The sequence below is a fragment of the Hyla sarda genome, chromosome 10 (assembly GCF_029499605.1).
Source record: "Hyla sarda isolate aHylSar1 chromosome 10, aHylSar1.hap1, whole genome shotgun sequence".
Lineage (NCBI taxonomy): Eukaryota > Metazoa > Chordata > Amphibia > Anura > Hylidae > Hyla > Hyla sarda.
Window position 1 is genome coordinate 6224052 of NC_079198.1, and position 16096 is coordinate 6240147.

General features: G+C 46.2%; 1 protein-coding gene across 4 annotated transcripts in view; it reads right to left on the reverse strand.

Annotated features, from left to right (window-relative positions):
- The window catches only part of EPHA8 (EPH receptor A8), an 83276-nt gene that overhangs the window by 28988 nt on the left and 38192 nt on the right, over positions 1-16096 (reverse strand). For all 4 annotated transcript variants that reach the window (XM_056542154.1, XM_056542155.1, XM_056542152.1 and 1 more), the window contains exon 3: positions 7994-8657. In XM_056542154.1, coding sequence (XP_056398129.1) covers positions 7994-8657 — 664 coding nt within the window. The remainder of the gene's footprint in view (positions 1-7993; positions 8658-16096) is intronic.

The following is a 16096-nucleotide window of genomic DNA, read 5'->3' on the forward strand; positions in this document are numbered from 1 at the left end:
AGTCTGGAGGAGACAGAGAAGTCTGGAGGGGGCAGAGAAGTCTGGACGGGACAGAGAAGTCTGGACGGGACAGAGAAGTCTGGAGGGGACAGAGAACTCTGGAGGGGGCAGAGAAGTCTGGAGGGGACAGAGAAGTCTGGAGAAGACAGAGAAGTCTGGAGGGGACAGAGAAGTCTGGAGGGGGCAGAGAAATCTGGACGGGACAGAAGTCTGGAGAAGACAGAGAAGTCTGGATGGGACAGAGAAGTCTGGAGAAGACAGAGAAGTCTGGAGGGGGCAGAGAAGTCTGGACGGGACAGAGAAGTCTGGAGAAGACAGAGAAGTCTGGAGGGGACAGAGAAGTCTGGAGGGGACAGAGAAGTCTGGAGAGGGCAGAGAAGTCTGGAGGGGACAGAGAAGTCTGGAGGGGACAGAGAAGTCTGGAGGGGGCAGAGGAATCTGGAGGGGTCTGTAGGAGGACATAGGGAGGAGTCTGTGAGGGACATAGGAATCTGGAGAAGACAGAGAAGTCTGGAGGGGGGCAGAGAAGTCTGGAGGGGCAGAGGGGTCTGTAGGGGGACATGGGAGTCTGTGAGGGACAGAAGAGTCTGTAGGGAGACAGGAGTCAGTAGGGGACAGAGAAGTCTGGAGGGGGCAGAGGAGTCTTGAGGGGACAAAGGAGTCAGTAGGAGGACATAGGAGTCTGTAAGGGAAGAGTCTGGAGGGGGCAGAAACATTTGGAGGGGGCAGACAAGTTTGGAGAGGAAAGAGAAGTCTGGAGGGACAACAGAGGCCCTTAAATGTCTTGTCTATATAACATTAGTAATTACCTTATTGTCAGACTATCTATGGGCCAGACAAGTGGATTGGTAATTCCCCCTTTAGACCGGGCCCCTATATACTAAACATTTATAGACTTGTTATATTCCCTTAAAGAGGTATTCCGGGCAAAAACATCTTATCCCCTATCGAAAGGATAGGGGATAAGATGTCTGATCGCGGGGGGCCCGCCACTGGGACCCCCGCGATCTCCCTGCAGCAGCCCGCATTCTATGCATAGCTGCGTCTGAAGTTTCGGAAACCTCCGGGCGTCTGTGACGGGGACGTGATGTTACGCCACGCCCCCCTCCATTCATTTCTATGGGAGGGGGAGTAACGGCAGCAACGCCCCCTCCCATAGACATGAATGGAGGGGGCGTGGCGTGATTTCACGTCCCCGTTTCAGAAGCTTGGAGGTTTCTGCAACTTCAAACGCAGCATTGAATACGGGCTGCTGCAGGGAGATCGTGGGGGGTCCCAGCGGCGGGCCCCCCGCGATCAGACATCTTATCCCCAATCCTTTCGATAGGGGATAAGATGTTTTTGCCCGGAATACCTCTATAAGACAGGACAGCTGTAGACAGGGAACCTATAGACTAGTTATTTCCCTGTCCTGACACCTGTCCTGGCACCTGTCCTGACACCTGTCCTGGCACCTGTCCTGACACCTGTCCTGGCACCTGTCCTGACACCTGTCCTGGCACCTGTCCTGATACCTGTCCTGGCACCTGTCCTGACACCTGTCCTGGCACCTGTCCTGGCACCTGTCCTGAAGCCTGTCCTGACACCTGTCCTGGCACCTGTCCTGACCCCTGTCCTGACGCCTGTCCTGACACCTGTCCTGACACCTGTCCTGGCACCTGTCCTGACACCTGTCCTGACACCTTTCCTGGCACCTGTCCTGACCCCTGTCCTGACGCCTGTCCTGACACCTGTCCTGACACCTGTCCTGATACCTGTCCTGACACCTGTCCTGGCACCTGTCCTGGCACCTGTCCTGACGCCTGTCCTGACACCTGTCCTGGCACCTGTCCTGGCACCTGTCCTGACGCCTGTCCTGACCCCTGTCCTGACGCCTGTCCTGACACCTGTCCTGGCACCTGTCCTGATACCTGTCCTGACACCTGTCCTGGCACCTGGCGGGGGCCCCTGTGGACGGCTCAGGTCCGGCTGATGTAAAGTTTCTATTTCTTTCCATTGAGAATCTGGAGATATTTTTAGAAGGATTATTCGTCTGCAGAAAGTGATTTATCTCCCCACGTGCAGATAAAACCTTGACATGAGCGACAGGATCCCGGCTCCTCCGTCTGACAATTAAAACTCTAATTTCTTATTCCAACAGATCCTTTTGGCTGTAAATCTCTCCGGTGAAGCCGCTTTTACTGGGGGGAAAAAATGACATTTCTGCAGAAAGAGCTTCGCCTGGAGTCTTCATATCTTTGGCTTCTACCAGTGCGGACGTCTTTGTGCCGCTTCCTTCTCATGTGAACACGTACAGAGAATAACCTTGAGATGACCCCCGGCACTTCAGCAGGACCCACATTTCTCACCTTGATGTATTCGAAATAGTCATCAAAAGATAACGACTGTCACCATGGGGCCCCCAATGCCTCCCAGCTCAATGTCAATGATAATACACACCATAAATATCATTACATTTCCCAAAATCCATCTTATTGGAAAGGGCCCCGATTGCCCAGAAAAACCACGTATGACGTGAGGTCTCCTAGGACTGTATCACCACCAAGACCCTTACACTATCCTACCCTAATGTTAAGTCAGGGTTAGGCTGGCATTAGGATTTGCTTAGGGTAAGTAGGGTTAAAGTCCCTAACTCTACCCTAAACCCCACTTCTGATCACTAAAATGGTGGACAATATTTTGAGTAAATTGCCTAAAATAGAAGAAAAATAGAATGCGTCAGCAAATAAGAACTATTTGGCCCATCTAGTCTGCCCAATATCCTGAATACTATAATAGTCCCTGGCTCTTTCTTATATGAAGGATAGCCTTATGTCTATCCCTATCTTATATGAAGGATAGCCTAATACCTATCACTATCTTATATGAAGGATAGCCTTATACCTATCCCTATCTTATATGCATGATAGCCTAATACCTATCACTATCTTATATGAAGGATAGCCTTATACCTATCACTATCTTATATGAAGGATAGCCTTATACCTATCACTATCTTATATGAAGGATAGCCTTATACCTATCCCTATCTTATATGAAGGCTAGCCTTATACCTACCCCTATCTTATATGAAGGATAGCCTTGTACCTATCCCTATCTTATATGAAGGATAGCCTTATACCTATCTCTATCTTATATGGAGGATAGCCTTATGCCTATCTCTATCTTATATGGAGGATAGCCTTATGCCTATCTCTATCTTATATGAAGGATAGCCTTATACCTATCTCTATCTTATATGAAGGATAGCCTTATACCTATCTCTATCTTATATGAAGGATAGCCTAATACCTATCACTATCTTATATGAAGGATAGCCTTATGCCTATCTCTATCTTATATGAAGGATAGCCTTATACCTATCTCTATCTTATATGAAGGATAGCCTAATACCTATCACTATCTTATATGAAGGATAGCCTTATACCTATCTCTATCTTATATGAAGGATAGTCTTATACCTATCCCTATCTTATATGAAGGATATCCTTATGCCTATCCCTATCTTATATGAAGGATAGCTTTATACCTATCTCTATCTTATATGAAGGATAGCCTTATGCCTATCTCTATCTTATATGAAGGATAGCCTTATACCTATCACTATCTTATATGGAGGATAGCCTTATGTCTATCCCTATCTTATATGCATGATAGCCTTATACCTATCACTATCTTATATGGAGGATAGCCTTATGTCTATTACTATCTTATATGAAGGATAGCCTTATACCTATCCCTACTCCAACTCCTTCACTGTATTGGCAGCTACCACTTCTGCAGGAAGGCTATTCCATGCATCCACTACTTCCTGCACTTATCCACATTATATGTCAGTGTCCAGAGTTCTGACCATTCCTCCATTTGACCTAAATCCTTTTCCATTTGGTGTATTCCTCCAGGAATATCAACCCTGTTACACATTTTGTGTCATCAGCAAAAAAAAACAAGACCTTACCATCAAGACCTTCTAAAATATCACTGATAAAGATATTAAGCAAAACTGAACAGAAGTAATTATTTAAGGGATACTCCGCCCCTATATATCTCACCAAAGATAAGATGTCTGATTGCAGGGGTCCCTCCGCTGGGGACCCCACGCAATCTTGGCTGCGGCACCCCAGACATCCGGTGCACCGAGCGAAATTCGGGATGTGTGGTGGAGGCTTATGACGTCATGGTCACATCCCTCTCGTGACGTCATGGCCATACACCCTCAATGCAAGTCTATAGGAGGGGGCATGATGGCAGTCCCGCCCCCTTCCATAGACATTCATTGAGGGGGCACGAGCGGGGTGCGGCCATGACATCACGAGCCTCCACCGCTGGACCGGACGCTCTAAATTAATGCTGGGTGCAGCAGGTAGATCGTGGGGGTCCATAGCCATGGGACCCCCACGATCAGACATCATATCCCCTATCCTTTGGATGGAAGATAAGATGTCTAGGGACAAAGTACCCCTTTAAAGTCTCTAACCATACCCCAAACCTCTCTTCTTATCATTAAAATGGTGGCCACCATATTGATTATTTTGCCTGAAATGAATTAGAAAATTTTTTATTTCTATTTTTCAAAAAACTTGGAACAAATTTGCTTGCTTCACATTCATCAATGGGATATATATCAACCAATGAGTCATTTCTATTCTTCTGGTCTCAAGTAGACAGTAGGTAATGTCCCCCATCCCCCTGGGCCCCAACACCTTTTATATCAAGTGGACATTTCTACAGGATAATGGCGGCTGTGGATGGGGCTCTCAGTTGTGTTTCCCAGTGCAGGGACAGTACAGACATGAGGGCGGCAGCTGGCGGGCAGCACACAGCCGGCTCCACGCTCCGACTTCCTGGATTAAGTCAATATTTTCCAGATAATTAGTGCTGAAATAATTAATGAAAGGTTTGATAAGAGCCGTCAGCATTTAACCTTGAATAAAGTTCTGCAGAAAGACGTTCAGGGAAACAGCGCCGATCCTGGCAAACATCATTTTCGTGTTTGAAGAAGAGGACACCTTTCCACTAAGTACCCATTATAGAGCCGACCAAACAAATAACCCTCTAAAGAGTCTCCCTGGGACCCCACATCGTCCATTTATATCAACAGTCTACTCCGAAATGACTGCGTGGAGTCAGATGTCCGTCAGGCGCGCCAATCTATCAGCGTTTGCACAGTTGGAACCTGGGTGGCATGAGCTTTATGAGTCTGGAAATGTAATGTTCCCTCACTCCAGCTTCCTACGGGAGCCCGGGTAGAAATAGAATTTTCAGAACGTGCATCGTGGGGGAAGTAAGAAACAGGTCAGATAATTAGAAATAATTGCAGTCCGTATACAGGAAAACAAAAATGAAGCATTAACCCTGTCCTGACCGCTCCCTACCAAGCTCAAGAGATTGTGCATCCAATAATGGAAAGAAGAGGGAGAGTCATAATAGCCCAATACACACAATGCTCCTGGGCCCGGGGACAGGGTCAGCCAAAGGTCTGATTCAGAGGAGTTTCCTCTTCCCCACCATATGCCATAACTACTAAACAGGGAGACGTGGGATCGGCACAGATTTCCTACAAGAGCTCTGTCAGGGGATCATATGGACAATATTGAGGCACCTAATGGACATTAGGCCCATCATTAAAGGGGTACTCTGCCCCTAGACATCTTATCGCCTATCCAAAGGATAGGGGATAATATGTCTGATTGCGGGGGTTCTGCCGCTGTGGGACTCCCACGATCTTCCTGCTGCACCTGGCGTTCCTTTATAGTGTCGGGTGCAGCGCCGGAGGCTCGTGATGTCACAGCCATGCCCCCTCAATGCAGGTCTAAGGAAGGGGGCATGACGGACATCACGCCCCCTCCCATAGACTTGCATTGAGGGGATGTGGCAGTGACGCCACAAGCCTCCGCCCCGCATCGCCAGTCATCCGCCAAGGAGTGAAGTTCGCTACATGCACCGGATGTCTGGGGTGCTGCAGCCGAGATTGCGGGGGTCCCCAGCGGTGGGACCCCCGTGATCAGACATCTTATCCCTTTGGATAGGGGATAAGATGTCTAGGGGCGGAGTACCCCTTTAACATTAGATCCTTCACCTCTAAAATGGTGACTTCCTCCGAGTATGTAGAGAGGGTTCTGATCGCACTTCTAAATAAAGGTCTCACAGGGGTTACAAATCAGAAAATTGTATCAAATGACTGATTTATTGGTCGCATGACACATTCCCTGGCTCGTTTCTTTTCAGAAATTTCCAGAAAAGCCCATAGGAAGAGTCCCTGGTCCTACCATCATTTCCCCAGAGGGTTGGAGTAAAAGCTAGTGCAATCTGAGTCTGGAGAAGTCCAGAGTAACATCTCCCCTAGCTCTAATCCAGCTAGGAACACCAAGTATAGAGCATTTCTCCTAAGTCCAGTAATGTTCAGGCCAGGACTGGAAAGCACTATTACTAACATGGTCAGTTGTGTTTAGCCTATTATCCTGTAGTGTTGATTTAGAAGAAGGAAAACAACCCTAGGGGCAGAATGACAAGAAATCCAATGATCAGTCCTATCCCCCATTAAGGAGACAGAAGTTTGCACTGAAATGGTTATTTACAATGCAGATAATTTTCCCTAAATCCCTACAAAACTCTAAGAACCAGATATCAATGGCCCCCAGGATTATCATGCATTAGTGCACTGGTTGAAATTGTTGGACACTTGTTGGACTTACTGGACATTGGTTGAACTTGATGAACATGTGTTGGGTAAACTTGATGGCCATGTTTTGGGTGAACTTGATTGACATGTGTTGGGTGAACTTGATGGACATGTGTTGGGTGAACTTGATGGACATGTGTTGGGTGAACTTGATGGACATGTGTTGGGTGAACTTGATGGACATGTGTTGGGTGATCTTGATGGAAATGTGTTGGGAGAACTTGATGGACATGTGTTCGTGGAACTTGGTGAACATGTGTTGGGTGAGCTTGTTGGACACGTGTTGGTTGAACTTGATGGACATGTGTTGGTTGAACTTGATGGACATGTGTTGGGTTAAGTTGATGGATATGTATTGGTTGAACTTGATGGCCATGTGTTGGGTAAACTTGATGAACATGTGTTGGTTGAACTTGATGGACATATGTTGGGTTAACTTGATGAACACGTGTTGGGTTAACTTGATGGACATGTCTTAATTGAAGTTTATGGACATGTGTTGGGTTAACTTGATGAACATGTGTTGGGTTAACTTGATGGACATGTCTTAATTGAAGTTTATGGACATGTGTTGGGTTAACTTGATGAACACGTGTTGGGTTAACTTGATGGACATGTCTTAATTGAAGTTTATGGACATGTGTTGGGTTAACTTGATGAACATGTGTTGGGTTAACTTGATGGACATGTCTTAATTGAAGTTGATGGACATGTGTTGGGTGAACTTGATGAGCATGTGTTGGTTGAACTTGATCAACATGTGTTGGTTGAACTTGATGGACATGTCTTAGTTGAAGTTGATGGACAAATGTTGGTTGAACTTGATGGACATGTGTTGGGTGAACTTGATGGACATGTATTGGTTGAACTTGATGGACATGTGTTGGGTTAACTTGATGAACACGTGTTGGGTTAACTTGATGGACATGTCTTAATTAAAGTTGATGAACATGTGTTGGGTGAACTTGATGGACATGTGTTGGGTGAACTTGATGGACATGTGTTGGTTGAACTTGATGGACATGTGTTGGGTGAACTTTATTGACATGTGTTGGGTGAACTTGATGGACATGTGTTGGGTGAACTTTACTGACATGTGTTGGGTGAACTTGATGGACATGTGTTGGTTGAAATTGTTGGACATGTGTTGGTTGAACTTGATGGACATGTGTTGGGTGAACTTGCTGAACATGTATCTCTTTTCAGTTGTACTATGCAACTATGCAAGTTTGACCTCCTGCACATCATACTTCACAGATTATTATATAATGCACAAGAGCCTAAAATAATTATATTGTTTTTCCGACTTACCTACACAAGAATCACTGCGTTCATCGAAGCCGGCGCTGCACACACACTTTCCGATGGGAACCAGCCATTCTCCCTCTGCACTGCAGTACATTTTTGGGGTATCCCTTTCTTCTGAGTGCCCCACACACTCTCCCCGTACTTCCACCAAGGAAGATGAATCGGCCCCAGTAACTGCTTCTGAAAAGGCAGCCAAGTTCCGCACCATCGAAGGACACTTCTTATAATACACTCGCACAGATACTATGGCGATGCAAGCCCCAATATCCTGAAAGGCCAAATAAAATCCACGTCTGCTCAGGGGTCCAACGCCACGGACTTCAGTATTAAGCTTGAGTCTCCGTACTCCAAGGTCAACACTTGTGAAACTCTCATCTGCGGCTATTGTGTCAATTTTCATGAACTGACTCTCTCGAGTGCTGGTGCCCATGTCCCGGTCACTTTCCATATAGTACAAGTTGAAAGTCTCTTTACAAGTCCCCAGCACCCCTGGCATACTGTTACAGTCTCTCAGGGTGAACTTTATCTCTGCATACACCCGACGGGCACCATCTCTTTGTACCCAGTTTGTCCGCAGCCAGTTGTTCTGATTTGGAGACATGACGTTGCAGACTTGGTAGGTATGGATAGGGCTAAAAAACTCATCCATTTCATTGATGGAGTCCCACTGTAAGAAGATAGAAGGATCACACTATTAGTTTAAGTTGGATGTCAGAAAAGGTCACCCTAACTATACCCCCACACCACCAGATCACTCTTTCTTATAACGTTATAACATATCAAGGTTCCTGAGAGCTTTACAAGGTCATGGCCTCTGTGGTGCCAACTTGGCGCAATGGCTTCGATCTATCAATCGGTCTGAGACAAAAACTGTCTGATTTTCCCATTGTAACCAATGACAGCAATTCAGCATTCAGCAATGGACATGAAGCCACACACATAGGATAGAAGGGGACAAGCAGGAGTCATGATAGGACATAGTGGGTGTGAATGGTTTAGGGTGGTGTAAAATATCAGGGTCACCCAAGTAATACCAGGACATGGAGTAAATGCTAACAGCTGAAATAACCCAAAATGTGGGATTGTCACCTGCTGTGGGTGTCTGATATAGGTTTTTTTAATGCCTCGTGACTAGCAGGATGCCCCGAACAAACGATTTCTAAAAAACAATTGAGTCTTCAATCTCAGAGACATTATCCCAGACAAAGCGATTGTACAGGGGCCCCGCGGAGCCCAGCGCCTCTTCTTTCCGCCATACATGAGTGCTGCTGCTCACTATTCCATCACATTCAATGGGATTAAAGCCGTTTCTTCTCCCCTTTGTATTGTTCCCATGTGAATGAAGCCATTGCTGGCAGCACCTTCTATTTCCTCTGCAAAAAACACATTCAGGGTAAGTGGCCCCATGCGAGAGATAAGTGGCCCTGTATAGAGCTGCAGAACATCTCGCTCTCGTGATGGCCATGATGTTAATAGAGTGAATGAATTTCTGCACACATGGCCATATGTTTTTATTGAAATCCTGAGATCCTACTTTCTCTACCCAGGTGCCACGAGAAGCATATGGGCTACTACAAGCTGCTGCCAAGAGGAGGAGGGCCCCCAAACTACTCCTCAGTCCTCCGAGCCAGAAGGGCCTAAGGATTGACGATCATTGGCATCCCTTCAGAAAAGCTGAGGAAAAAGCTGTCCCTGCGCCAGTGTTTGCATCGGCTGTGTCCATACATCCACTGCCGCTCAAATTCCACAAGCGGAAATTAAGAAGTGTGAATGGGAGTGCGGAATCCCATAGAAGTCTATGGGCTTTAATTTGAGGCGGAATTCCGTCGTGTGAATAGACCCTTGGTCTCAGCACCCAGAGAGAAGGACATGGTGGTACTCAGCCTCTGCTCTGATTTATAATCAATAGATGTCAGATTGCGGGGGCCCAGCCACAGGGACCCCCTGGCATTCTGAGAATTTATGTTCAGAACGCCAGCCATGGTTGTCACTCCCCCTCCATTAGTGTCTATGGGGGGGGGGCCGTTACAGCTGTGCTCGCTCGTAATCCGTCACGGAGCGGAGTTCACTCCGTGCATGCAGGTTACGGGGTGCCGGACACCCCCCCGATCAGACATCTTATCCTGTATCCTTTGGATAGGGGGTAAAATGTCTAGGGGTGGAGTACCCCTTTAAATGCTATAATCAATAGCAATGGCGGCTTTTTTGAGCACACATCGCTGGTGTCAAGATGTAGGGTGTTGATTGGCTGTCAGAACAGCTGTACTAGGCTTTGGTGCCTGCCGTCACTCAGCTATTGATATAATCTTCCTATGGCAGGTTGTACCAATCTAACAGATCAATGGAATGTACATGTATTGATCTACATAAGCAATTGAATGATTGCTTATAAAAGGCCCTAGGGGGAGGTAAAAAAAAAGTGTTAAAAATTGTGTTAAAGATTTATAAAATCACCCTTCTCCTCTTCCCCCTAAAAAATCCAAATCACCCCCTTTTCTCATGTTTTCAAATTTAAAAAAGTTAACAAAAAAAAACATATTTGGTATCATATGGTCAACGGTGTACGCGCTAAATAATTCAAAATGCAGATTCTCAACACAGAACTGTCCGTCACATGTTCTCACGCACACCAATCACAGAAGATATTAATATATATATGTATTTATTTAGTTATCACTTTTTCACTTTTTTTAGGGTACACATAAGTCATCGAAAACTTCTTTAAAACATTTTAGGGACAATTATTGGGACAAAACTCGCAATTTATACAATTTTTTTATGCAATTTATTTTCTCTTTTTTCACCTTCCTGAACAGGAATAATTTACATTTTATTATACGCTGTGATGCCAAATATCTTTTATATAATCTATATCACATCAGATATCTCTATTTTTTTTATAAAATTTAGCTATATGGAGATTTGTAACAGTAGAAGTATATACGGACAGGCACAATATTAGGCCCTAATAGGCAAGTGCACAAGGAAGACTCGGGGGGCCAAGGCCGGTCACATGTGTTTCACCATGACAGGTCCCAAGGACAGTAACACAAATTTCACTATGACATGCAAAGGTCGGTGACATGAATTTCATTGTTACAGGTACCAAGGATGGTCACGCACATCTCACTATGACAGGTGCCAAGATCGGTCACACATCTCACTACGACAAGTGCCAACGCTGGTCACACATCTCAGTACGACAGGTGCCAATGCCGGTCACACACATCTCACTACGACAGGTGCCAATGCCGGTCACAAACATCTCACTACGACAGGTGCCAAGGTTGGTGACACCTATATCACTACGACAAGTGCCAATGCCGGTCACACATCTCAGTACGACGGGTGCCAATGCCGGTCACACACATCTCACTACGACAGGTGCCAAGATCGGTCGCACATCTCACTACGACAGGTGCCAAGATTGGTGATACCTATATCACTACGACAAGTGCCAATGCCGGTCACACATCTCAGTATGACAGGTGCCAATGCCGGTCACACACATCTCACTACGACAGGTGCCAAGGACGGTCACGCACATCTCACTACGAAAGGTGCCAATGCCGGTGACACACATCTCACTACGACAGGTGCCAATGCCGGTCACACACATCTCACTACGACAGGTGCCAATGTCGGTCACACACATCTCCCTACGATAAGTGCCAATGCCGGTCACACATCTCACTGCGACAGTTGCCAATGCCGATCACACATTTCCCTACGACAAGTGTCAATGCCGGTCACACATCTCACTATGACAGGTGCCAATTCCGGTCACACATCTCATTAAGACAGGTGCCAATTCTGGTCACATACATCTCACTACGACAGGTGCCAAGGACGGTCACGCACATCTCACTACGACAGGTGCCAAGATCGATCACACATCTCATTACGACAAGTGCCAATGCCAGTCACACATCTCAGTACGACAGGTGCCAATGCCGGTCACACACATCTCACTACGACAGGTGCCAAGGCTGGTCACAAACATCTCACTACGACAGGTGCCAAGGCTGGTCACAAACATCTCACTACGACAGGTGCCAAGGCTGGTCACAAACATCTCACTACGACAGGTGCCAAGGTTGGTGACACCTATATCACTACGACAAGTGCCAATGCCGATCACACATCTCAGTACGACAGGTGCCAATGCCGGTCACACACATCTCACTAAGACAGGTGCCAAGATCGGTCACACATCTCACTGTGACAGGTGCCAATGCCGGTCACACATCTCACTGTGACAGGTGCCAATGCCGGTCACACATCTCACTGTGACAGGTGCCAATGCTGGTCACACATCTCACTAGGACAGGTGCCAATACCGGTCACACAGATTTTCCTAGTACAGTAACAGCCCCCCCCCTTATGCCTAATATTGTCATAGGAATCTCTTTAGGAAAGGCTCCTCTGCTCCCTCCGGCTGGAGGCCATAATCATGTCAGGGGGCAGGGGCCCAGGCTTTGGTTTTGTCAATTGTGTCTTTAGCAGTAGGGTCACTTGGTCCATTAAGGGGGTGTGCAGACAGTGGCGGGGGCTCTGCGGATTAACCATGGTCTGACTGTTCCCTCAATCCTCGGATAATGATATGCTTATTTCAAAGCGCCGGCCCGGCCGTAAATGCCTTGTTTTGAAAAATGAAATGAGATGCGAACAGCAGGTACGGCTCTTAAGCCTATAAACGGGGAACGGGCGACGGGGCCTATGGAGCGCAGCTTGTGCAGACGGTAAACGGGTACGTGTCCCCCCCCCCCCACACCCACCCCGCCGAATCAGTGATATCAATCTGCCTTATTAAGTGAGATAGGACGGGGGCCTGTCTGCCGGGGTGCGGGGAGAACCAGGCAGAGATTTGCACATGTTTAATACATTAATTGCAGCGCCTGGAGCAAAACGCCTATTAACATTTTATCCTTGAAGAGAAAAAGCGACGAACGTTTACAAAAACAAATAGTACAAAAAATAAAAAAATAAAATAAATAAATGTAAAAAAAATTCTCCTACACTAATGGGCCATGGAGGGACCCAGGGGGGCTCGGGCCGGCTCCTCAAGAAGACCAGAGGGGAAGTCGAGTGAGCGGCGGCAAAGATTTACGCAAAATTATTCCAAAAAACGTAGAATGTAACCCAGACTGATGGTGAATGAACGGTGGTTGTCACATTCACCTAAAAAAATTACGGAAAGATCCAGAATGAATCTTTTGAAAAATTATGCAGTAAAAGCAATGGTGACAGATTCAATACGTTGCGTGATTTTCACTCCACTTCTTACCGCGATTCGCGCCGTTGGCGCGAAACGCGGTAAAAAGTGGGGTGAAAATCACGCTACATTTTCAAAGTAGTCTACATAAAAAATACCAGAAGGTACTCCGCCCCTAAACATCTTATCCCCTATCCAAAGAATAGGGGATAAGATGTCCGATCGCAGGGGGTCCGGCCGCTGGGGACCCCCACGATCTCCGGTGCGGCACCCCAGCCATCCGGTGCAAAAAAAGCGAACTACGCTTCCTCCTGAATGACTTGCGACCACGCCCCCTCCATTAAAGTCTATAGGAGGAGGCATGACGTCAATTTACTAACTGCCACACCCCCTCACATAGACATGAATGGAGGGGGCGTGGCATGACGTCACAAACAAAGCCCCAGGCTTCATTGTTCAGAACGCGCTGGCCCCGAGATCGCTGGGGTTCCCAGTGGCCGGACCCCAGCGATCAGACATCTTATCCCCTATCCTTGGGGGATAGGGTCAGTTTTACCGGAAAGTGTACAGCGTGAAAACGACACCCACTAAAAATGCAGTTTTCTTTTTAATTTCCCTACACAAAAATACAACTTAGGTATAAATGGCGCAATTTACTGTGATTTGCACAATGTTTCACTCACATTGATAGATGGAAGGCCTAAAGCAATGGCCTCCAAACTCTGGACCTCCAGCTGTTGCAAAAGCACAACCCCCAGCATGTTAACGGCCGTCTGGGCATGCTGGGGGTTGTAGTTCTGCAGACCCTACTCATATATGAAGTCAGGATCCTGTTCTAGAAGTTGATGTGGGTCACTGTCCTCCTAGGGGGGCATTTACTAAGATGTGTGTGATGTAGTTCATTTTTTATTTATTTATTTTGTTTGCGTGATTCTGCCAAATCCATTAAAGGGGTACTCCAGTGGAAAACCATTTTTTTTTTTTTTTTTTTTTTATCAACTGGTGCCAGGAAGTTAAACAGATTTTTAAATGACTTCTATTAAAAAATCTTAATCCTTCCAGTACTTTTTAGGGGCTGTATACTACAGAGGAAATGCTTTTCTTTTTGGATTTCTCTTCTGTCACGACCACAGTGCTCTCTGCTGGCCTCTGCTGTCCATTTTAGGAACTGTCCAGAGCAGGAGAAAATCTCCATAGCACACATATGCTGCTCTGAACAGTTCCTAAAATGGACAGCAGAGGTCAGCAGAGAGCACTGTAGTGGTGACATAAGAGAAATCTAGAAAGAAAAGAATTTCCTCTGTAGTATACAGCCCCTAAAAAGTACTGGAAGGATTAAGATTTTTTAATAGAAATAATTTACAAATCTGTCTAACTTTTTGGCACCAGTTGATTTAAAAAAAAAAAAAATAATAATAATAAAGTACCCCTTTAAATAGACACAGGGCATTTGATAAATTTTGTGGAGGATACACATTTTCTGAAATTTCACTCTTTACATACACCAAAAAGCTAAGCTAAGTCTGAGCTGGTGTAGTTTTGTGACTTTTTGGTGATTTTTGCTACTATTTTAGCGACTTTTTAAAAATAAGTCGCAGTTGATAAATTCATTACCAATGCACAAAACTAAACTTAAAGGGGTATTCCAATGAAAAACTATTTTTTCATATCAACTGAAAGATTTGTAAATTACTTCTACAAAAAAAAAACTTATTCCTACCAGTACTTATCAGCTGCTGAAGTTGAGTTGTTCTTTCCTGTGTGACCACAGTGCTCTCTGCTGACACCTCTGTCTGTCTCAGGAACTGTCCAGAGTAGGAGCAAATCACCATAGCAAACCTCTCCTGCTCTGGGCAGTTCCTGATACAGACAGAGATGTCAGCTGAGAGCACTGTGGTCAGACAGAAAAGAACAACGCAACTTCAGCAGCTGATAAGTACTGGTAGGAATAAGATTTTTTAATAGAAGTAATTTACAAAACTGCTTAACTTTCTGGAGCCGGTTGATATGAAAAAAAAAATTGTTTTTCACTGGAGTAACCCTTTAACAGCTGGTCTGTACACTCTTTTTCAAAAAAAGGTGTAAACCAAAAAGTCGCAAAAAAATAGCCTGAGGTGCAGTGCGGTGCCAAAATAGAGGCAAATCTATACACAAAAACAGCTGTAAAGGCAATGATAAATGCCCCCCAAAGACCTTCTCACATGTATTAAAGATGGGGGTCCTGCTGCTGAGGCCTCCCCCCCCCCCCCCCCCCGATCTCTCTGCTGCACCCAGCGTTCATTTACAGCGTTGGGTGCAGCGCCGGAGACTCAGAGACCGCGCTTCCTCAATGCAAGTCTATGGGAGGGGGCGTGACGCCCGTCACGCCCCCTCCCATAGACTTGCATTGAGGGAGCATGGCAGGACCCCAGCGGCAGGACCCCTGCGATCAGACATCTTATCCCCTATCCTTTGTATAAGGGATAAGATGTCTAGGGGCGGAGTACCCCTTTAAAGGCCTCCAAACTGTGAACCTCGTTAACTGTCCAGGCCAGAATGCAGTAGTTTTGAAACACCCGAAGGACCACAGTTTGCAGTCCCTAGGACCCTAGAGTCTGGTCTACAATTCACCCAACCACTAGAGCGCGCTCCTGAGCCTCACACGGGCCCCTCGGGTCACGTCATTAGAATTGGAAGCACAGAGCAGACGTCTGGAAATCATCCAGCCCTATTTATCTGCGGCTGCAATATTGTGCCGAGCCCTCCGGAAAAAGAAAAAAAAAAGTTCTTAGCTGTTATTAGATTCATGAAACTAATTTGATTCACATATTTTACAGGTGAATTCTCCCAAAAATGTATTATGAAATGAAGCGGCGCGGCCGGACACAGGGGCTAATTGGAGGCGAGGAGAT